Below are 25,169 nucleotides of genomic sequence, written 5' to 3' on the forward strand. Positions count from 1 at the left end.
ACAGTATGACACTATGTTGGTACTGTTTGGCTTTATGTAATAGGAAACGTCCGTCCCTTTAAGATGACCATGACTACCAGTCCCGCTTCTGGGCAGTTCTGGTTTTAATTGTTGAGCCAATTCCACTTCTCTGTATTTCTTCCTATCAGATTGAAGGGTGGAGTATTTAAATCTGGGTTGGTTCTGTTTCCTTTGCATGTGATTTTCCTGGTTTCCATGTGTTGGATCAAGCTACTGACTATATCCTGCAACTTTGACTATTTGCACTTTTTGGAACTGGACCTCGGCTTGTCTCTGGATAACGCTTTGCTTACTGATTTCTACTTTCTCTTCCTGTCTGGTTTTGACCTCTGCAATCCCTGATATCCTCTAGCTTTGTGATTTTGACTTTCTGCTTACCCTCGTGTTGTCTTGTTACCTGTTCTGGTATTGCCTGCATTGCACCTCTTATCCAACACCGACTCTGTTAAAACAACCTGGGTTCTATGCAGCCAATTCCAACCAGCCTTGCGGTGGGCGCTGGCAAAAACCATAGAGTAGCCTTAGATTCTGTTGATCAGAGGTGTGACAGATTAGAGGTTGCAGATTTATTTGCATACTCTTTCCTGACAATCTCCAGTAGCCTTTGGGGAATCGCTCACCTAGCAACTCCATAAACTTACACCCTGGGAATTCCTTGACTGGTAATTCCATAACATTATGGCACTATCTGAGCACTTTGTTTACCATCTATAAAGTGTATGCAGTAAATGGATAGTATATGGCACTCTACGGGAAATGTATGTATTGTGCTATTAATCTGAGCACTTTGTGGAAGTATTTATCCGAAACTATATGGCGCTATATTCAAATATACTTATAATGTCACTAAGCACACCACACCTTGCTGTCCTGCTTTCTTCCTTTAGAAACTTGACAGGTATGAAAAAGCAGGTATGTGGAGCTGTGTACTATTGTGGTGCTAATTCTTGGCAGAATTGGGGCTGTGAAATTGTGATACTCTGCTCCAGTGGGCCAGTGGAACTGCATACCTAGTCTATTCCAACTGAGTACAAATGTAACCAGCCCTGTTCCTAAAGGTGCCAAATTAAGTTTGCTGTTGTCAATTTATAACAATGAAAATGGATTTGGATGTACAATATCTTTAGTTTCCAATTTCAAGGCACCTGATTTGAAAGTAGCACTGGAAGTATCCAAAGGATACTAAACCCACCATGAATATGATGGCATTTCTGCTTTAAACAGCTCTGTAATCACCTGTGATAGCAGATGTGCCACGCGATCAGCTCATCCCTGCTATGAAAAGATTGTGTTTACAATAAAAAAGAAAATTACCGAGATGATTAGTGATATTCCTGATCATTTGATCCAGGTTTATAATTGTCGTACCGAAATTAACCAAAAGACAATTCAATTAACAACACAGCTTTGTGCAGGGAATGTATTCTTAGCTGCACGCTGCTATATGAATGGTTGCATATGAACATAGGGTGCACACTGTCGAGCTATAATTCTCTTGTCTCTGAATAGGTAGATAATGAGTGTGTGGGCTGCACTGAACCCCTTTACCGCTGTCAAATGCTTTTAGTGCATGAACCATAGATTTTAAAGTCTGTGGCTGCAGAGATAGAATGACAAAATCTTAAAGTATATAAGCTCAGTCCACAGTACCAATTTGTTAACTATGATTCAGTATGTTAAAAAAAAGTGACAAAGAAAAAAAAAAGCTTTTTAATACAGGATATAGATTTGGGGTGAATTTAAAGAGAACTTGTCAGCTCTCCTGGGTGGTGTAGTATAGAGGATATGTCAGCTCTCCTGTGTGATGTAGTATAGAGGATCTGTCAGCTCTCCTGTGTGGTGTAGTGTAGAGGATCTGTCAGCTCTCCTGTGTGGTGTAGTATAGAAGATCTGTAAGCTCTCCTGTGTGGTGTAGTTTAAAGGATCTGTCAGCTCTCCAGTGCGATGTAGTATAGAGGTGTTGTCAGCTCCCCTGTGTGGTGTAGAATAGAGGATCTGTCAGCTCTCCAGTGTGGTGTAGTATAGAGGATCTGTCAGTACTTCTTTGTGGTGTAGTATAGAGATCTGTCAGCCTTTCTTGTGTGGTGTAGTACAGAGGATATTTCAGCTCTCCTGTGTGGTGTAGTATAGAGGATCTGTCAGCTCTCCTGTGTGGTGTAGTATAGAGGATTTGTCAGCTCTCCTCTGTGGTGTAGTATAGAGGATGTCAGCTCTCCTGTGTGGTGTAGAGAAGAGGACCTGTCATCTCTCCTGTGTGGTGTAGTATAGAGGATCTGTCAGCTCTCCTGTGTGGTGTAGTATAGAGGATCTGTCAGCTCTCCTCTGTGGTGTAGTATAGAGGATGTCAGCTCTCCTGTGTGGTGTAGAGAAGAGGACCTGTCATCTCTCCTGTGTGGTGTAGTATAGAGGATCTGTCAGCTCTCCTGTGTGGTGTAGTATAGAGGATCTGTCAGCTCTCCTGTGTGGGGCAGTATAGAGGACCTGTCATCTCTCCTGTGTGGTGTAGTATAGAGGATGTCAGCTCTCCTGTGTGGTGTAGTATAGAGGATGTCAGCTCTCCTCTGTGGTGTAGTATAGAGGATGTCAGCTCTCCTGTGTGGTGTAGAGAAGAGGACCTGTCATCTCTCCTGTGTGGTGTAGTATAGAGGAATGGTCAGCTCTCCTGTGTGATGTAGTATAGAGGATCTGTCAGCTTTCCTGTGTGGTGTAGTATAGAGGATCTGTCAGCCTTCCTGTGTGGTGTAGTATAGAGGATCTGTCAGCTCTCCTGTGTGGTGTAGTATAGAGGATATGTTAGTTCTCCTGTGTGGCATAGTATAGAGGATTTATCAGCTCTCCTAGGTGGTGTAGTAAAGATCTGTAAGCTCTCCTGTGTGGTGTAGTATAGAGGATCTGTCGGCTCTCCTGTGTGGTGTAGTAAAGAGCAGCTGTCAGCTCTCCTGGGTGGTGTAGTCAAGAGGATCTGTAAGCTCTCCTGTGTGATGTAGTAAAGAGCAGCTGTCAGCTCTCCTGTGTGGAGTAGTAAAGAGCAGCTGTCAGCTCTCCTGTGTGGAGTAGTAAAGAACAGCTGTCAGCTCTCCTGGGTGGTGTAGTCAAGAGGACCTATCAGCTAACTCCTGTATATATTAAGTCGCAGAGGATCGATGCTCAGTCTATACTATTTGAGAAGATTTGATTTAAATATGACACATTGTTCATGTTGTTATAGGTTTTGACAATTCGCCTAATATTATAACTGGGCTCTAGTATCTTGAGTACTCATAAATACCATTGTAGCATTAAAAAGAGCTGCTTTAGTGTATCTAAGAGACAGGAGATATATAACAAGCACATTATAGGTGTAGTAGAGAAAATAACAATTTCTCGTCAGGCAATTTGGATATTCTGTCATTTATAGAACAAAAGCATAAAACGTGCATCTGTCAAGCAAAGCTCTTATATATCCAGTTATCCACTTAACATCATTAAGCAAATATCCATCAAGCAAAACTCAAACCTGTTCCCCCACACCTCCCATTGTCTTTACTCACACTGATATGATGTGATAATGGAAGAACTCATTGAGATCGCATAGTCTGTATCGATAGTCTAAACTAAACATGTTGTCACCGTTTCATAAAATGTCATATTCACTCGATACAGAATGGTAATTATAAGACGGGGGAAGATTGGCCTTCAGAGAACAACAGCCATTGAGTGACCCTTACAAAATCAATACTGTCTGCAGAGGAGGAAAGGATGCGGAGATGGATTGCTTTGCATGCTTTTAACATTTCCAATGATAAATCTTAGCTTTGCTTTCAAGCATACCAAGGCGAAAATAGTATTCAGCCCCATGATGGAGTTATGTAAATGACCTAGTACAGATGCTGCCGATGGGCCTGAAACGCGCAGTTCATGCATGGAAACATACCAAAATGTGTCTGAAATAAAGCAGTACAAAGAAGAAGCTTACATTCCTCAACAGGGACATGAAAGACTGGTATCAAATGGTTGTCCCATTAGGGAATGTGGACATCATAGAGGAGGGACCCCACTTGTAACCCCCCTCTATGTGCCAGAACGCAGATATGCTCTAAATATAAAGCTCCCACGCTGGCAGGCCCAGCACGTCCTTACATTACATGGATGGCCATTGAGTGGCTGGCCGAGTGGCTGACCCGCAGGCTACATTTTGAAAAGGAGTGGTCTTTGTGAGTCACCCCCTTTAAAGGGGTATTCTCATTTTAAGCATTTCTGCATATCCAGAGGATATATAAACTAGACAAGAAAGGAGTCAATTACTAGCATTTATAACAAAGTAGAAAATTTATTGATTACAAACAATACAGAGAATCTAAAAACCAAGTCTGTATCTGGATCACCATTTAAATGCACACTGTCACAGCATGTACAGAGAGTATACATAGCATGAGAAAGTCACATGATCTTTGTACAAGGACCAAAGGTGAACCTACTCAAAAAGTACATATAGGACCACCTCTCTCGAAAAAGGTAAGTAGAAAAGTCAATGTAGGAATTGGAATATAATTAAACAAGGTAACTATTGAGGTAAGCACATGTAAGACCCAACAGGTCATTGATAATGGACTTACCCATACTAGATGGCATAATTGCGTGACCCAGAAGGTAAGGTAGCGCCCCTTACCTTCTGGGTCACGCAATTACGAGACTTTTTTGTTTAATTATGTCCAGAGGATTTATACCTCTGGAACCCTTACCTATTGGGAGATTGGGTATCCGGTTACCCCGGTGGCCAATTTGCAACCACCACAGTCTACATAGTGATCAATGGTGAGGTGGCCATATTTGCGCAGGGACCTCTCTGTTGAATTCTATAGGAGTTATGGAAAGTGCTGAATAAACAAATTGTTTGTAAATCTTCAAAGAGGAGTCACCGGGGTTCTCCCGGTAGATGAGAATCCCAGACATGGGACCTGTACCTACCTGTACCTACATAATAAGTATTTATAGCATAACCTGTGAAAATGACATAAATGCTTAAGATGGAAATACCCCTTTAATAAGTCAGAACATTTAAGGGGGCAGTTCGTTTTTCACAAAATGTGGGTGTTGTATATATTTGGCCACAAATAAATTGACCAACAAATTTTTTATATTAATATGATTGTTATGTGATTACTCTGAGGTAACCACCGCTAACGCCCCATACATCATATGGGCAGAAGTCACCTCACTGTGATCTGCTAGAACAGCACTGGAGCCTAAGACAAGGTATGTGCGAATATAAATGTGAAAACCATGTTTCTTATCTTACTTATCTGCTGAGATATGATCACTTGACTTTACAGGCCTACAGCCTGAGGCTGCACTACTGAGAGATTTTTATGTTAACATTTCCTGTTCTGATATCTGTCAGGTGCAGTGCTGTTATGGAGATCTTATATGGCTTCAGTATAGAAAATAAATCAATGTCACATATATACACACACATATAACTACTACTATGTAAGCTAAGGTAGATAATGTATTTGGTGAATTAGATCCACAGAAGGTCTCCATGTAAACAGAGAATTGAACAGAAACCAGAAGGGGACATGTGAGTAGTTGTCATACCTTCCTCTGAATCATAACTGCTGGCTAACCGGCTGAGCAAGATAGATGTATGTCTATTTTCAACCTTCCAAACGATGTAACTATGTTGTCATCAGAATCTCTCAGTAGTGCAGCCTCAGCCTTCAGACCTGTAACTATATGTGCTCCTATCTCAGTAAAGAATTAAGATATTAAAAAACATTTTTCACATGTGTAATGTACACTAAAGGCCCCTCTTAAATTTTCTAATGGGTCTCCATTAGCTTTTGATTATTATAATTGACAATTAGGCTCCATTGGTCCTATCCACTTTAAAGGTGTTGATGAAAGAACCCATTTTTTGATACAGCCGATTAGGACATTTTTAGTTAATAGAGGGGCTCCTCTGTTCGGGATCCTTATCTCTTGGCCAGAGTAGAGAGCCGTTACAAAGAAAGTCTCTTGCTCTGGAGAACCTGTCCTGTCCTGAATTACAGACAACACATTGATATGAATGGACAATCTGTAATGCCTAATTTCCCCTGTGGTGGCGCTGCAGGAAAATTGATCACTTACTGAGAGGTTTCCACACAGATTACAGCAGATCGCCAGGAGATCCAGCAGAGGGACACTTTGTGATCAGCTTAAGAACCCTTATAATAAGTAGAGATTGCTCAAAGCGGACCCTTTTAATAAAAAAATTCTAGAAATTAAGTATAAGGATAAGATGAGCCATCTTGTTGCTCACAGGTTAACAAATCAGCTAAGGATTGCTCAGTCCAGCAGTTCTTTTCATGCATGGCTGCTCCAAGATAGTTCCATAAATGTTGGATGGCTTATCTGTCACACACCCTTTGACGTTACCAGGCGATATGCCAACTCTCTTCTCACGAGCAACTCATTTAGAGAGGTAGATCCGAACAAATGAATGTGGTTCATCTGTCATGTAATAGTTATTTGGCCGGGCTCTATGTTAACTGCTGGCCTCTTCTTCACCCGGCTCACCGGATTTTTAAGCCAACACTGCTGATCTATTGTGACATTGTATCAGAGTGACACCGATCATTGTTACAGAGACTCTAATGTATTACTAAATGCATGAACCTTCTTTAAAACTACAGCAAGCTATCTGCTACTGAGCACGTAACATGGATCCACTGAGGTAAATCCACACCTTAAAGGGAAAGTCCACTTTTTAACACCCTGTCATTTTAGGTCCATAATTCTGTGCTTATTTATTTCTTAATATACCTTTATGACAGTTGGGGCTTCAGTTTTTTTGTTTTTTTTTTTGCACAGGGCTTCAAATCTCCTGCGTAGACATACATTTAAAAGATAACACACTGGTTACCGTCAGCTGCCACTAGAGGGAGCTTAGGAGCTAACACAATACTTGTTTATTATTGAGTTAAATGTATAACAGTATACAGCAACCTCCTAAGCTCCCCCTAGTGGTGGCTGCAGTCAGACAGAATTTTAGCAATTTTAGCACTAACCCTAAAATTATTTCCTAGACTCCAAAGTGGGAAATCTGTCCAGTTAGGCAGATATATTGAAAGAAGAAAAATATCACAGCATAACTAAACTCAATGGCCATGCAGAAGACTAGAAATGTTGGATGACAACCAAAATAAGTACCTTTTCAACTCTCACAGAGTTTGTCAGCCTGATTTATAATCTAATAGCAAATCTAACTAAGCAAAATGGACATTTAGAAAGAATGAGAGAGTTGGGTAACAAACCTATTTTGCAGCAGTGGCCGTATTATCTGGCACTATCTTTCCTTGCAGCCGATATAATAAAGAGATGACTGTATAGAGGAATTCCATACACATAATAATAAATAATGTAAGGGTAACATATAGGAAGGGAATTGTTTTATTCATTGGTATAAGAAAATGGCCTCAACTGCTCTAGATTTAACACTAAGATATAGAACGGCGGTATTATTACACTTTATTTATTCTATGCACATGGGATGAAATATGGCCCAGGGCCATGGAGAGCTTTGGTCTATAGGAAAGGGGGAACAGCATGACACAGAATAATGGCCTAGGGGTTAAACAATGCACATCTTGGATTGTTGAGAAGAACAATGTCAAGCGTTCATTTATTTATAAAATACAGTATACCAAGCTCTCCATACCACCATGATCACTCCCTGCCATTAAAGTCAATATATACACTGTATGCCCATGTCCCACCATGCCAGGCATTGCAATTTGTACATCCCTATAATAACCTGCCAATAATCTAGCTACTCTGCTGCTATAGACTACCAGGGAATTTACCATTCACACCTTCACTATTTAGGCATTGAAAGGTGATATTATGTGTACATTGAATGGCAGTATTATGTGGGAAATATATGGCAGTAGTACTGCATGTGGGCACTATATGGTAAGCATTATTTGGGTAATGAATGGGGGTATTATTTAGGCATTTTATGTTGATATTATGTGGGCACTGAATGGCAATATTGTGTGGGTATTTATTATTTGGCATTTAGGTAAATTGTAGTATCTATCTATCTATCTATCTATCTATCTATCTATCTATCGATCCCATATCTATCTATCTATCTATCTATCTATCTATCTATCATCTATCTATCTATCTCTCTCTATCTCATATCTATCTATCTATCTATCTATCTATCTATCTATCTATCTATCTATCTATCTATCTATCTATCTATCTATCTATCTATCTATCTATCTTTCCAAAAGTAGACCGCACTCCAATTCAAAAGAGAAAAAATTGGGCTTTTTATTAGCTTTCGTGCAACGTTTCGGCCCTCCAAACAGAGCCTTTTTCAAGCATGCTTGAAAATGGCTCAGTTTGGCAGGCCGAAACGTTGCACGAGGGCTAATAAAAAGACCCATTTTTCACATTTTTCACTACACCTCTCAAGGAATTTATCTAGGGCTTTAGTTAGCATTTTGACCACACAGGTTTTTTGCAGAATTTAGTGGAATTAGGCCGTGAAAATGAAAATCTACTTTTTTTTCAGAAAAAGCATAGAAATGTTTAATTTTTACAAGGAATAAAGGAAAAAAGGAAACACAATATTTGTAAAGCATTTTCCCCTGATTACGGAAATACCCCATATGTGGTAATAAACTGCTGATTGGACCCATGGCAGCGCTCAATGACTTTGTGGGGGCTGCCGATGTGCTTCAAACCCCTTAAATGCGGCGATCGCAATCGGGGGCCGCATTTATGGGGTTAATTGCCAAAATAAGCGGCGATGGTCCGCTGACCGACAAGACTGGAGTGTCAGCTGTCGGGGACAGCTGACCTCTAGGTTCCCGGACACCGTCCGTTAGGACAGTGTGCGCCGGGAACCGCTCCGCAACTGTACGTCCTGGTGCGGGAAGCAAGCCCTCTGAAGGACGTACAGTTGCGGCGCAGCACGTGAAGAGGTTAATGCTTTTTGCTACCATCCCCATATATATGTAGGCTTAGTCCCAGTTCTGGGTGTATGTTCAGTGTAGGGACCCACCTCAAAGAGGTCGCCTTGTCGTGGCAGGTGGGTTCACACAAGTGGATCAAAATGTGCGCTAAGAACCTCCCTATTGTAAGTAGATTTAGCAGTAATGCATATTTATTTATATTTAGTGGCTTAGGTGGCATTAGTGTTTGCAGTGTGCTGTCACCATTTTCTTGTGTGCTGTATAAATTTGCAGTCACAGGCGTTCTTGCACCTGCATACACGTTTTGTTTAATTTTTCTGGAATGTTCTGATCAAACTTTTGTGTCTCTTATGCATTGCATATATGTGGGGTTAGTGAGTACCACCATTTATTGATATTGCACTCCTCCCATTCTGCCCTGAGTGATTTTAATTCGTTTAATGCTGGATCCTACCATCCCCAGGTATATGTAAGTTTAGTCCCAGGTCTGGGTGTATGTGCAGCGTAGGTTCCCACCTTAAAGAGGTCTCCTTGTCATGGCAGGTGGGCTCGCACAATTTGATCAAAATGTGCGCTAAGAACCTCACTATTGTAGGTAGATTCAGCAGCAATGCATATTTATTTATATTTAGTGGTTTAGGTGGCATTAGTGATCGCAGTGTGCTGTCACCATTTTCTTGTGTGCTATCTATCTATCTATCTATCTATCTATCTATCTATCTATCTATCTATCTATCTATCTATCTATCTATCTATCTCATATCTATCTATCTATCTATCTATCTATCTATCTATCTATCTATCTATCTATCTATCTATCTATCTATCTATCTATCTATCTATCTATCTATCTATCTATCTATCTATCTATCTATCTATGGACACAGGCGGCGGAGGGCCCTTTGAAAGAATGTGCCTGAGCCCCCCATAACCTAACCACACCCACATACAACTATACAAATCTATATTGCACATTTTATTACTAGTTTAGAACACAAGTAACAAACATAAATAATGCAAATAATTTTCATATTGAACAACTGAGTATAACACAAAGCAGTCATGTAACTAACTTATAATGACTTTATCTTGCTCATTTTTACTTATCAAGCAGGACTAACTTGCGATACTTCACCTAAAGGAATGCAATAGTGCTGAACCGAGGAAGTGATGACAGAAAAGTTTTTTTTTAAAAATATTTTTAAATAGATACATGCAATTGTAATAACAAATACACTAGTATAAGTAAACTTACTTTATACAGCAAAATAATATAACCAAAGTAGTAAACCAATAATAAAATAAGTGTTTTTGTGGTGGTGAAGTGGGTATGGCACCCCATACAGTGCTTGAGGAGGCCAACGCAGCGTGGTGACCACACAGTGAGTGAAAACTTGAAAGGGGTTTGCCCATCTTGGACATTTTTAGAATATCCACAACATATGCCATAAACATCTGATAGATGCGGGTCCCACCGCTGGGACCCGCACCTGTCTCTAGAACGAGGCCCCCCTAAACCCCGTTCTGCCTTTCTCGGCTCCTGCTGCTTTCCAGCCACTTCCTGATTAGATGGTCGGGAGTTACAAAAAAGCAAAGCTCGCTGAGCTACGCTATTTCCGTAACTCCCATAGAAGTGGACGGCAGTAACAGAAGCAGCGTAGCTCAGCGAGCTTATCTATCATCTATCTATCATCTATCTCATAGATTGTAAGCTCTTGTGATCAGCGTCCTCACACCTGTTGTGTAAATTGTAAAAAGTGCTGCGGAATATGTTGGCGCTATATAAATTATCTATCTATGTATCTCATATCTACCATCTATCTGTCTATCTATCTATCTATCTATCTATCTATCTATCTATCTATCTATCTATCTATCTATCTATCTATCTATCTATCTATCTATCTATCTATCTATCTATCTATCTATCTATCTATCTATCTGTCTATCTATCTATCTATCTATCTATTTATCTCATATCTATCTATCTATCTCATATCTATCTATCTATCTATCTATCTATCTCATATCTATCTATCTATCTCATATCTATCTATTTATCTCATATCTATCTATCTATCTATCTATCTATCTATCTATCTATCTATCTATCTATCTATCTATCTATCTATCTATCTATCTATCTATCTATCTATCTCATATCTATCTATCTATCTATCTATCTATCTATCTATCTATCTATCTATCTATCTATCTATCTATCTATCTATCTATCTATCTATCTATCTATCTATCTATCTAATCATGAGGGCCTGCTTTACTTGTTGCCCACGGCCTCTTTTTCTATCAAATCAGCCATGCTTCTTCTTTTACTCCTAATAATTGTAATAATCCACTATTTCCTTTGTATCAGTATTAGCTATTTCCAAAAGTTGCATAGAACATCAATCACCACTTCGTTCATTTACATCTATATTGTCTAAAGACACTTAATAGTGTCAGTTCTAAATATGTAGCTAGTGCCAATACAATTATGTCTCCGTCCCTGATTCCCTTTTATGTTCTTTGTAGGCACAGCAAGGCCTTTCTGTGAAGCATTTTATTTCAATTTATAATTAAATCATGCCTAAGGGTCTATCCAATGAGCTCGCCAACCTCCCAGTTGCAGAAATCTTATTTTATTCTGAGCTTTACAAGCTTCTGTCCACTTATATCTTTATAATAATATGAAAATTAGGTATCTTTTTAAATATAGGACTTCAGAAAGCTCCAGATAAATAGAATATAGTAAAAGTACCGAGGAATTGAAGACAAGAATTGTATAGCTTCAGTTATAACCTACCTTTTATGCTATACATAGTTCATAATATTTTGTTACAAAATGTATTATACGATGTGTGTATATATGTCCTTCATGAGTGTAGCCTACAAATTATACTGTAGAGTAAATGCATTGTAAGAAGAAAGTGACTATGCACCCGGTGGCCAAAAGTGAAATTACAATGTTATTGGAATTTTGAGATGAACTACTATGTGCAGGAGAGGGTAATTTATCAACCTCTCTACACCGCTTTTCTGGTGTAGAAACTCGCAAAAATGTCCATTGAGCTTTTTACACCGCCTTTACCACTTTTGTAGAAAGAAGGGCTTGGATTTAGAAAAGGGGCGGGGCCACAGCAGTCTGACAAATTCATTATAATTTATGCCAGAAATCTGGGTAAATTATATAGCTTCTAGCTGGCACAGATTTTACTCTATGGGGCATAGCAAAGCAAAGGCCCGTGCTAGGCATTGTACTTTGCCTCCCCACCACCAGGCTACTCCCCGCCACCATATTGGACAGTTAAATAAAAATAATAAGAATAAATGTTAAAAAAATTATGCTCACCTCTCTACTCCTCTTCTCCCCTCCGGGTCGCTCATACAACATAATGACGCTGGGCAGCATCAGGACATTGTATGTGCTGCAGAATTCAACATCATCAGTGCTCGGCGTCAGGACCTCCTATGACCTGCGTGGCATGCTGAGGGGACCCAAAGAGGAGAAGAGGAGCAATGAGATGAGTATGAGGTTTTTTTATCCAATGGCCAATGGGAGGGAATGAATAGCGCATGGCCACGGTTGTGGCGCCACAATTGTGGTGCACTTGCCCGGCCGAAAGATGCAACACATTTATTAAGAAGCGTTTGTCTCTTAATAAATGTGTCACATCTTACGCCAACTTTGTTTCTATTGAGACTGGCGTATGAAACAACAGCCTTAATAAATTGCCCACAGGGTGTTTAATAGCAAATTGTACTTAAAGAGGACTGTCACCTCTCCTGACGTGTGTTTTTAGTAAAAACTTATATTTCCTATCAGATAAGAATTCTAGAGCATCTTTTCTTAGAATTAAGCGTTGGGTCGTTCCTCTGTTATTCCCCCAATAAATGTCTAAATAGATAGACACCTGGGTGTTATCATTCCACTTGCCAAAGGGTTGTTTCCCTATTCAGTCTAAGACCGTGAGCACTGATTGGACAGTTTTAGATTGTGTAGGAACCCACCCCCAACTGATAACTCTCAGTTGTCAATTTATTAATAAATTTGGAGGAGGAATAACAGAGGAACGGCACAATGCACAGTTCTTAGAAAAGATGCTTCATAATTGTTATTTTATGGGCAATACAATTTTTCACTAAAACAGATACGTCAGGAAAAGTGACAAGTCCCCTTTAAAGGGGTTGTCCTCTTTGGATAAAGCCTTTTCGTTAGAGGGGTCTCCTTGCGATAAACTGCTAGAACCCCAAAACTTCAGCTGTAATCTGTGGGGAACACGGCAGCAAGTGTTCAATTTCCCTACTGCGCCCCCACAGGTGAAATGTCTTACTGTATTGGCCATAAGACATTTCATCATGAAGGTCATGTAGATTGCACATAGTAAGGAAGATAAAAGACTTGTAAGACAATGACAACAGCCGTTTGTTTCTTGGATTAAGTAACTGGCACAGATTTCTCTGTAGGAACCTAAATTATTAACAATTTAGGACAGAGTTAAACGGATTTACTACCTGGGGATAAAACGCTGAAAACATCTGTTACATCACTTACTTTACAAAAAGTTGATGGAATTCTTATCTTATAGAAGCTGCTTATTACTCAAAGATTTACTGTAAAAATGTAAAAAATGCCATAACACAGAGTAATTTATGGAAAACCAGCTCTGTCCTCCATCTTTGGTGAGAGGTTCAACAGATAGATCATCTAGTCAATCTTATTTCATGCAGTGTTTATCCAGAAGAAGGTACAAAAATACCCCCTGTGAGCCCATTGCTGATTGTCCTCATGTAGAACGACTCTAAGGGTATGTTCACAAGGCCTATTTTCAGAAGTTTTTCGGGCCGTAAACGCCCGAAAAACGAACGAAAAAATGGAAGCAGAACGCCTCCAAACATCTGCCCATTCAAATCAATGGGAAAAACGGCATTCTGTTCTGTGCGTAAAAAAAAAACATGCTGCGAAAAAGAAGTGCAGGACACTTCTTGGGACGTTTTTGGAGCTTTTTTTCATAGACTTGATTGAAAAAAGCTCAAAAACGTCCGTGAACAACGCTGCGAAAATCGCGAGTGACTTAAAAAACGTCTGAAAATCAGGAGCTGTTTTCCCTTGAAAACAGCTCCGTATTTTCAGACGTTTTTAGTCTAGCGTGTGAACATACCCTTAATGTATCAGAACAAGTTCGACTGCCTCTACAGTCATCTAGTACGGCCCATTCTCTGTATATGTGCCTGTATGTGTGTGTCAGGGTTGGGCATAATGCCTATACAACAAGTGCAGCTGGACAATGCCCCCAAGGGGAGTGGGGAGCCATTTTTGCCCCTTTGCTCCAATGCAAAATCTGTAACAGGGCCCCAATAATGATGTGCCATTTTTAATACAGGTGTCTTCGTATGTGGCAAAGGGTCCTTTGGGTCCCATTCCTGCACCTGGGCCTGGGTTTTACTGCAACCTCTATACCCACTCCCTCCTGCCCCAATAGGCTTGCAGCAGTAGCTAGGTGTGACTGGGGAGGGACACCGTGTCTGGGGGCGTGGCTTACATGCATTGGGGGTGTGGCTTTCTCTCAGTGTGTGGCATGTGTATATGTGTTTACGGTATGTGTGTAGGTGTATGTGTCTAGTTTGTGAGTGACACATTTGTATCATGAAACGAATGTGTGAGTGCTGTACATGCAGCATGTGTCCTATGTGTGATTGTTTCATATGAGGCATGTGTCCAGTGGTTAGTGGTACCTGTGTGGCATGTGTAATATCGCTATGTGTGTGTCTACATATCTAGCATGTGAGTGACAAATGTGTAGCATTAGACTAATGTGTGAGTGCTGTATATGCAGTGTGTATCCTATGCGTGATTGGTGTATATGTTGCATGTGTTCAGCGGGTAAGTCGTACTGTATGTGCCTGGCATATGTAAATCTGTGTGAATCTATATATGTGTCTGTGTGTCTGTACTATCTACAAATATATATAATATATATATATACACATATATATATATATATATATACATATATTATTTATTATTATTTTTCTGCTTTTTTTTCCACTACCACCTAATATTCTAGATTTGCAATTACAGTAAAAAAAACGCTTTTAAAACATTCAGCAACGTCTACGATTATCTTTAAAAATGCATAAATTACATTTCCAGGAAAATGCCCATTTTATGGTCCTTGTTCCCTAGAGCGTAATTTCACCTTGCTGCATCGGCAGACACTCATTGATCTGACCTCCAGCTCCCGGACCCCGCAGGTCTCCTCTGCTCTGCTATGTTGATACATTTTCATAACTCACCGCTACTGAGTGGATGCTCAATCATGCATTTCCTATCCAAACAGCTGGGAGAACAGAATCACCGAGCGCTTCTCACTAATACCTGCATCATTACCAACCATTTATGGGGTAATATAGCCTTCCCCGTGATTCAGTATTATTACAGTCAATGCCATGCTAATGGACGCTGGCATGTTTGATATAATGGTAGTCTTATTCCCCCCACAGGTCCACTTATCTTTCCAATTTATAAGATGGAGTCGGAGCTTACATTCCTTCATCAAACATAAGCTCTTTTAATGGGACAAATAAAATGACTGCTTTTATGCTGACTGTAGCCGGTGACGAGCGGGAGAATATGAGGCCCTCGCCATCTTTGTCTGTCATATGGCGGATAATGTGCAGATGATGGAAAATAATCTCTTCTCTATTTGGTTTTGCAAAAGACATAGAGAGACAAAATCCAAACAATAACATTAGAGATCAATGTCGATCTGATATTCCTACCCATAGGGGGCAGTATTATAATATCTAGTCTGTGTGCATACATTGAGTCCCTTTAGTAAATATTCCAGACACGTGGAGGCTCCATGTTCTGCAGTATACCGCCCCGGTGATTTACCATATTCTACCTGAGAATCAATGCTTCTGTGGACCAGTCTCTGTAATATTGGAGCATGACACAATTTTTTCTTGTGGATACTCATGAAATTATGAGAAAAATCCTTTATCACTCCATGTAAAGGAGGAGGCACATGGAGGTACAGCATGGCCCCATAGCAGGCTTCATAACATGACTGTGTGCATGAGCCTCGCTTTTTCTCCTACTGTGGCTGACATCAGCAGGGGGAAAGTAAAGGACTGCAGTAGCTTAAATGGTTTTTCAAGACTTTGCTGTTGATTACCTATCCTTAGGATAAGTCATCAATATCATATCCGTTGGTGTCTGACTCAGCCGATCATCGATCAGAAGAGAAATGGGATCTCTTCATTGCTTACAAGCATAGCTCTGTACATTCAGTAGTGGCTGAGCTTGGTACTGCATTCCATTCAATTGGGACTGAGCTGCAAATATCTGTAGTACCAGGGACAGCCACTACCGGATGCACGGTGCTGTACCTGCTAAGTAATAAAGAGGCTGCAGGGCTTACCGGAGATCCGGCTTCTTCAATCACCTGATCAGTGGGGGTGCTGGGTGCAGACCCCCGCCGATCTGATATTGATATTATATCCGAAATATAGGTCATCGTTAACAAAGTCCTGAAAAAAAGTCTCATCTTACTCATATTGAGGTCAATGAAGAATGAAGCCAATAAACAGTATTGAGCACTTTAGTTCTACATTAGACTCTGTTTACATCTGTAGTGAGAGCTACATCGAAGTTTTCGTCCCTTTCGACAGCAAGAATAGTGCAAAATGTAGCTCTATACTTGGTATTAAACTGACGGAACCCCGACTAACCCAATTATAGGTCAATAGGAACCATAAGTGTTCATTTTGATTTCTCAGACGACCATCACAGCTCTATGGCTTCCGGTATAAGTGGATGCTAGACTAAGAAACGTAACTTTATCCACTGATGTTACACACTGAGCTTAACCTAATGAATGTCCCCCATTATGAGGATAGAATATAGCTAACAGCAAACTAGCTCAGAACATTGTGTACTGAAATAAGCAATAAAATACAGACACCGAGTAACTGCAGCCATGTATAGCATTAGTCACCCAGTCACGCAGGCTCTACGTGCTCCCTTTTAGGTGTAGACGGTTGGATAGGAACAATTAAAAGAAATGGGTAGAATGTAGAGTTTTTTGTCTTTTCTAAAAAAAGAAGATGTAAGGAAAAGTTACAGAATTATATATTTTACTTTTAAATTATAGAGTAAGATGGATTCTTTCCTGATTTCAAATTGTATTCGAGAACAAAGGACGGGAACAAATATATTTTTTCAGGTTTTTTTAAACACCATTTTTGTATATTTTTGTTGATGGGAAATTTGTTCCTTTGAATTTATTGTCTTTTGTCTGGTCGTGGTTTCCATGTTTCGCTGTGTCTCGATGACAATAGAATTTCTGAAGCACGCGGCGGTTTAGTCTGAAATAGTCGTCTTATGTAATTGTTAGAGGTAAATGATCAAGATGTTTTAATGTATTGTTTAAAATTATGTACGCGGCTCCTAGAAATGTGACTTATATCCAAAGAATAGAAATAGTATGTCGATTTACAGCAGGGAAGGTCACAGCAGTTTCATATCTTAAGAAAAGCTTAAAGGAGTTTTCTGAAAATTTACATTGAGGGTCTGTCTAATATGGAGGCTCAGCCCCATTCGCTTCTCACAAAAGATCTGAGCTGCAGTACCACACACATCCACATGTGTATGGATGGCGCTTCATTGGGATACTGGAATGAGGGGGCTGCAGTACTGTACACGGCTACTCCTTTGTTTTTCTTGTGACGGAACCAGGGATAGAACCAGCACTGAAAATACATTGATGGCCTATCCTATGTAAAGTCTGGGCATTTTGTGTCTATAGCTCCTATGCAGACCTGGATACAGGCTACAAACTCAATGTGTAATCTGATCCTGCAGTCACATATTACTCCTTCTAAATAGCCCCCTTCTCCACTATCTATACTTTAGCAAAAAATCGAGACAGGTTCTTTCACACTGCGTTTAATGGTGTTCGTTTGACGTATAGAAAAAAGCTCCCGATGTGTCTGTTAAACAGAGGCAGAGATGGAGGCCTAATAATGGTGTCCATCACCCATAGGCTATAATGGTATCAGTTTAACAGATGTGTCATGAACTTTCATGACCCCTTTTAATTACGTATCCGTTAAACGGATGCCATTATAGCCTATGGGTAACGGATGTCACTATTATGGAATTTCTTTAACGGAAAATCTATTGAAAAGCTCATGGTGTATCCATTGAGCATACGATGGAAAAGAATGTGTAGTATGCCATATAGTGGCATCTATCACCCTTTGGCTCCCATATTAAAAAATCAGTATACCGCATGGTATACGTTTTTACTAGATGCCTCTGGATAGAATAAAGTTGTCACTTACACTATTCTAGCGAGCAAAAAAAAGCAACAGTATGCCTGACGTATACTGCCCAATGGAGGCTAAAAGTATACACTTTTGGCTTTCTACGGTATAACAAGAGTCTATGGGTATGTTTGATATTTGTGCCAGGAGATACATGGTCAACCATGTAGCTAAAACACAGTGTAAAAGGGGTTAACACATAACTGCAGGATCAGACTTTACAGGGTTTGTTTGTAGTCTGTAACCATGGAGACACATAAGTCTGCATTGGGGCTGTATACACAAAACAGTAGGAAATTTGAGAATAAAACAATTTTACATTTTTATTTTAGATGCAAAACATTGGTAGCAAAAGTGTTCATACCCTATAAAGTTGTACTAGGTGATAGATCTTGCTCTTACCATGATGTCCCAATAAAATTATACTAATGGCAACAATTTCAATGATATGGGGTGGGATGGAAAAGCAGCTCTTCCTGTTAGTGTGAAGTCATATGATCTCTCTCCAAAAAAGCAGTGGAATATTTATAAAACAAAATGTCTAATAAAGTTATTAATACGTACCCTAGCCATAAACATAATTCTATTTTTTAACGAGAAAAAGCATTGTGTAAAATAAAAACGTAGCTATAATAGTTGAGTCGCACATTAAAAACTTTAACTGCAGGGGAACCTAATCACAATGGAGTTCATACAAAATTGTGCAATATTCAACCTTAAAGGGTAACTAAACTTTTAAGAAACTTTTAACATGTCATAGTGAAATGTTAGAAGTTTTGATCGGTGGAGGTCCGAGCACTGGGACCCTCACCGATCACTAAAACAAAGCGGAAGAAGCGTTTGGGTGAGCACTGTGCTGCTTCGTTTCTGATTGCCTTTGCTCGAAGTGGTGTACGGGCTCGATACAAAGTCTCCGTACACCGCTCACTTGGCTTTCTGAGGAAAGTTGATCAGAAACTAAGTGGCACATCACTCACCCAAGTGCTTCTGCCGCATCGTTTTAGCCATTGGTGGAGGTCTCAGTGCTCGGACCCCACCGATCAAAACTTCTGACATCTCGAAAGTTTTTTCAAAAGTTTAGTTAACCTTTAACAAGTAAAAACGAAATGAATCCTTAATATTATGCTTGTATGGTAACCTTGTGTCAAGAGAAAACATAAAATAGCCTTTAAGTAATAATCCTAAGACTTATTTCAGAAGCTGCACAATGGATGTTAATACCAAGCCACCTACCCATGACGCTGAGCTCTGCTGACGCACTGCTGTTCTCGCTTTTGTAAGTAACCAGACAAGAGTATGTGCCCGTATCATCATCCGTCACGTTAGTAATCAGCAAATTGCTGCTTCCAAGTAGAGAATATTTTCTTGTCCTAAAATATATTAAGGAAATAAGATAAGGAGCTGGCGAGAGTGGAGGTAAGTAAAGGTCACACTACATAAGATATAAGATTTAGTATATTGATATATATGACCTCATGAAATAGAAGTATTAGATTTGCTGAATGCTTCCACTCATCTTATTAGAGAGGACAGTTACAGATGTATGGTAGCAGAGTTGAGTTTGCCGATATAGTAAGCTTCTTTGAGGAAGACGATGGCCAACAACAAGATGGTGAATGCAATATTGGAAAGCATAAAGGCTCAAAGAGAATATAGGAAGTTTTGGAGATACATCATTCATATGGTCTCCAGGAGGTTTCTAGAGGGTTATAGAAGAATTGACGCATCTCAGTCATACCTGTTCTTATTGGATTTGATGGTACACAGTAGCAAAGATGTGCAACTATTCTGGAAACACAGGAAGCCATCACTCCAAGGCCCTGGTGCCTGAGGGGGCCAAAATACAGTCTTTTTGTAAGAAGGTAGATGTGGGCCCTGTTATGGCTTTTGCTCTTGCCGTTCAACTTTTGAGGTTCACATTTGCTCTTCCCAGACAAATTTGGCTATATACATTGGTAAAGACTTTTGTAGTCTACTACGCTATTTCATACTTAAAAGATAAAAAGGTATACTGATGCATAACAGCTCAAAAGAGGCCTGGCCTCTGTTAGGCTAGTGGACCCCTTTGGACACGTTTAGCATGTTGGCTGGGTGGTTTCCCAATGTACCTGCTAAATGTAGGGGCAAAATATGATTCAAAAAGGGCCCCACATGGTAGATAATAAATATTCTATATTGGTCCCTTACCAGTCTTTTCTAAATGCTTTTGTTCCAACCTGTGAGCTCTGCTGATTTTTTAGCAGACATTGTAATAAGATATATTTAGGTACTGCCCAGCCGGGACCTTCCTCCTCAATTAAACCTCTAAGATGGGTCCAGATGTTACAGGGTATTTGTTAATAGAAATGAGTGAATAGATTCTATACAAATACAATTTGGTCCGAATTTCCTAAACGTTTCGGATCTGGCCTATTCCGAAACATTTGGGGTTCATATCACACAAATAATGGGAAAATGGTGGCCATCGATGAATAGAAAATTAGGATTAGATTAGAAAAAGGATCACCTGACCTTAGGTGTTCTTCCCCATATTGCCTTGCAGACAGCCTTCCCAAAATGCACTGCAGTTATGCCTCCCTCTACCTATATATGTTGTTGTCACTTTCCCATTACAGGCAGTCTTGACAGCAAAGAGTCTGAAAGGGCTTGGATTTAACTTGGATATAGTTCTAGAAGACATCAGAGATTTAGACGCGAGTTCTAAGGCAATTGGGACACTTTCAAGTTTACAGCAAAATAATTTGGACCGAATCGAAGGGTCAATTGGATCGAATCGGACGCGAGACGAATTGTGGAAAATTCGCTCAGGGAGACCAATGCTGTAGACTCATGACATTGGTGTTTTTCGCTTTTAAAACTTAAGATTCTGGAGTCAGCCATAACGCCCAAAAAGTTATTTTCGAGTAAATTATACTCCAAAAGGATGAACAAAAATGTTAGCAGGGTATTTACTCTACCCAGTTATTTGTGTGTTTAAATAACACACACGTATTGTGTATGATTGCATTTATTTCATTCTTCATCATTCTGTGCCGGGTTTTCAAGCCCTTTTGCCTCACAGTCCTGTAATTTCCCACTCTATAGTCAGTGAAGTGTATGATGCATCTTGAGAAATACAATAGTTTTTTCCAATGGAACAATCCCGCACAATCAGAATTAATGATATCTCGACTTGCAGGTGTTACATGTTATCTCTTGCACTATCCACTATGTTGTCATCACATCTGAAAGCTGCATATTCTTTGTATTTGTAATGATTAAAAAATAACATACAGCCGTTTTGAGACTTCATAAAAGAAAAATTAGAAAGCAGGATTATACAATGCAATAAAATGTGACGTATTTAATGCAATTCTTCCAATATGAAGCAGAAAGTATAAATGAAATGCAGCTATAGTGAGATATTTATATTAATGAAATACGTGGAGTTGACTTTGCAAAAGAAAATAAAGAAAAAAGAAAGTTATATATAAATAAATGTAGATTTTTTTTTAAGGGGGATCTCCGCTTATTACAATTCCTTTTTTTTAGAGGAGTCCCCTAAAAGAATGGTGTCTCGCTGCAGGGTTTCTGTAGAAGAATTCAGCAGCAAGTGTTAAATTCCCCTGCAGCACTCCCACAGTGAAAATGAAGTATTACATGATGCACATAATTAGCTGTGCGTTTAATATGTGATAGGTCATGCAGAGCAAAAGATACTCTTTGGAGCCGCTCCCTACTCCAGCTGATTGCTGAAAATCTCGAATTAGAGACTACCCTCTATTAACTTAGAAGGCACTAGAAGGGTATTTGAAAGTGATTTTTTTAGACCAGACAACCCCTGGACTGACGCACCTCACTCTAAGCCTTTCTTTCCGGTCCCCTGTTTCTGAGATTAGGAGGGTTCATCCAGACTTACATGTGAGCCTGTAGCGGCGGACTGACCATTCGGACATTAGGGCATTTTACAAGGGTCCATTGACAAATAAAGCTCAGGGCTCATTCATCACTACGAACATTGCTTAATGTTTATGTGTTGGGCACACAAGAATAATGCAACTAATAAGTGTTCCCCAAATGTAATTTAATAACTTAAACAAAATGTAGCATGGTTATAGTGGTTGGTAATAGGCTTATGACCTTTAATGCTCGGGGGGCCCAGGACACTCTTTGTTTACCCCTGACTGCCTAAGTTGAAGGCTAAGCACACTCCCTGCCCCATGCATACAGCTTTGGCATTCTTGAGCTTATCTGCAGAGATGAGAAGAACTCCTCTTCCGCCGATTTTAAAGAAGACTCAGAGACGGATTAAGATTGGTGGAGGCCCCTGGACAAATTATGCATGAGAGACCCCTCCATTTTTGGGATGGATGAAAATAAGAAATAGTTCAAACTACAATCATAATATTTCCCAAATTATTGTGCCTTACTTTGAAACCACCAATCAGTGCCAAATAAAAATACAAGCATAGTGCCTACATTATGCGGCAATATAATGCCTACATAATAATGCCAAACAGTATACAAATAACAGTGCCCATATACTACTACAATTGTCCACTTTGGACAAACCCTACTTGTTAGAAGGTTCCCTTGACAATAATTTGATAACAGAGTGTCCTCCTGCAGATTCACCCAGCGATCAGCTGTAATCTGTGGGGAAACTTGGCAGTAAGGGATCAATTTCTCTGCAGCGCCACCACAGGAGAAATTAAGCATTACACAGTGTCCATTCATATCAATGTGTTTTCTGTGTAAGGCAGGACAGGACGGGTCCTCCCGAGAGAGACGCTCTTTGTAACCACTCTCTACTCAGGCCAAGACATGAGGATCCTGAACAGAGGACCCCCCTTTATTGGTTCAGGATTTCCTACTAGGTTATATAAAAAGGGGATTTATTTCTTTCAAAATTATTATAATTACATTTCAAAAAGGTATACCGTAACATCAACAATAAATGTTCCATCACACTTAGACGCATAAAAATCTAAGTTTACAATATTTCAGTCACCATCAGATATCAGGAAATATTGTACAGATAATATGATTCAATCAGCACATACTCAAGTGACAGAAACAATTTATAAGAGCAATTGAACCTTCTACAATGGAAAAGTGAAAAAGTAAGTACGGTAAAACATATAAGAAAATGTGGAAAAAAGAGGAAAGGGAAAGAAAAAAGGAGGGCTGTCATGTTAATGTATAGAGAATTGATATACAGGTTATATGCTGTCAACCGGATGATTTTACATAGTTATGGTGTATTGGTAACATGAAAAGGAATTTTAATCGTTAGAGTGCTCTAGACTTCCAATAAGTAGAGCTAAAAATTCTGGAAGATGCTAGTAAATATCAAAGTAGCAGTCATTTGTGTGTAAGAGACAAATCTCTGGAGTCTGGAGTATATGGAGTCATTGGTACAATAGGTACCAATTATAGAGCAGGAACACCGTAAATGGAAATTTGTACCCGGTTCGCGTCCGCTCATCCAGCATGTAGGGTTAAGTGAGGGGTTATATTTGTGAAGTTGTTTTGGCATAAGATGCCATCTAATTAAAATTTTGTACCCACTTTCTTGAAACTTTATGCACTGTTTGATAAAAGAATATGGTGGTAGGAACCACTTCATACTGTGGACCCCAGGGCAATTACCCAGTAGGAGGATCAGAAGTTCAACCCCGACACAAATTAGCGGAATAAAGAGGTACAATAAGATCAATGTAAATCTTAGATAAATACACAAAAAGACAAACTCATGGGTATGAATATACATAAATTGTGGCATTTGTTGGATTTTACATTGTAGGTATATATGTATCTAGCTGACAGAAGTTAGCTGGTCACATGACTCCCTCCTCTATCTTGTGGATCGGTATTCTTGACATAGTTAATTAGTATTGCACTCAAAATGTTAGACTACCTGCAAACATTGTAGTATAATAGACTTTAAGAGAAAGTTATGGTAGCGGATAGTAATAAAAAATAGATGAACGACTCCTTGCAGTGTTAATCATATACATTATATTTAGTTTACATTGGCTAACAATCTCTGAGACCCTAGAAAATAACAAAAAAAAAAATGGGTGCATCCTTGAAACTTTCCTGTGGCTGTGTCACACGATATGCAACATATCTGCCATATATGTTACCCATGTCTCAGACTGCCAGCAATTTCTAGGAGGAGAAGTTAGCTACTTCCTCCCTCACTGTTGTTACCTTTAAAGCTCTTATAGGCTATAAAATATCCTCTAGACATTAAATTGACTCAATCTAGTCTGTCTCTGCACAGCGAGAGGGTTGTGAGGGGAAGGAGTTTTCATAATATGCTAACTTCCAGGGAAAATTGAAAGAGGGAAGAAGAAGACTTTGTGTGTGACCGGGTGACTACAGTGCCTGCATCTTCGGTAGAACAAGATTTATTTACACATTTCTAGATTTCTTCACCAAATAATGTTACATGCCTTGTTGGGATGACTTCTTCTCCTCGCATCCAAAACACGGTTGCTGTAGGATATCCAGACACAGCGCATTCAAGAACCGCATCCTGTCCTTCAATGACTACAGTGTTTGAAGGTCTTTGCAGGAAGATTTGTTGTCGATGTAACCCTGATTCTGAAAATAAAGAGGAACATTCAGCTGCTTACATTTGTTTAGTTAAAATTCACTTTCCTTTGACATTTTTGAACTGAAGAAAAGAGCACAGTATGTGCAAAAATGTAAAACATAGGGAAACACTTCGTATTCTCAATCAGTGTCATTAGAAAGATGTGCTTGCATAATTCAACACATTTTTTTTCAGTTTAAAACTTTTTTTAATCTGCCTCTTATTGCAGCCAGCATTAGTAGCGAATCATAAATAGATAAGATATATATATATATATATAATAT

General features: G+C 39.5%; 1 protein-coding gene across 3 annotated transcripts in view; it reads right to left on the reverse strand.

Moving 5' to 3' along the window:
• The window catches only part of DCC (DCC netrin 1 receptor), a 735,384-nt gene that overhangs the window by 312,042 nt on the left and 398,173 nt on the right, over positions 1 to 25,169 (reverse strand). For all 3 annotated transcript variants that reach the window (XM_075841459.1, XM_075841451.1, XM_075841442.1), the window contains exons 4-5: positions 24,743 to 24,893; positions 19,536 to 19,672 (exon numbers count right to left, since the gene is read on the reverse strand). In XM_075841459.1, the coding sequence (XP_075697574.1) occupies positions 19,536 to 19,672; positions 24,743 to 24,893 (288 nt within the window). The remainder of the gene's footprint in view (positions 1 to 19,535; positions 19,673 to 24,742; positions 24,894 to 25,169) is intronic.

The sequence above is a fragment of the Rhinoderma darwinii genome, chromosome 1, assembly GCF_050947455.1.
Source record: "Rhinoderma darwinii isolate aRhiDar2 chromosome 1, aRhiDar2.hap1, whole genome shotgun sequence".
Lineage (NCBI taxonomy): Eukaryota > Metazoa > Chordata > Amphibia > Anura > Rhinodermatidae > Rhinoderma > Rhinoderma darwinii.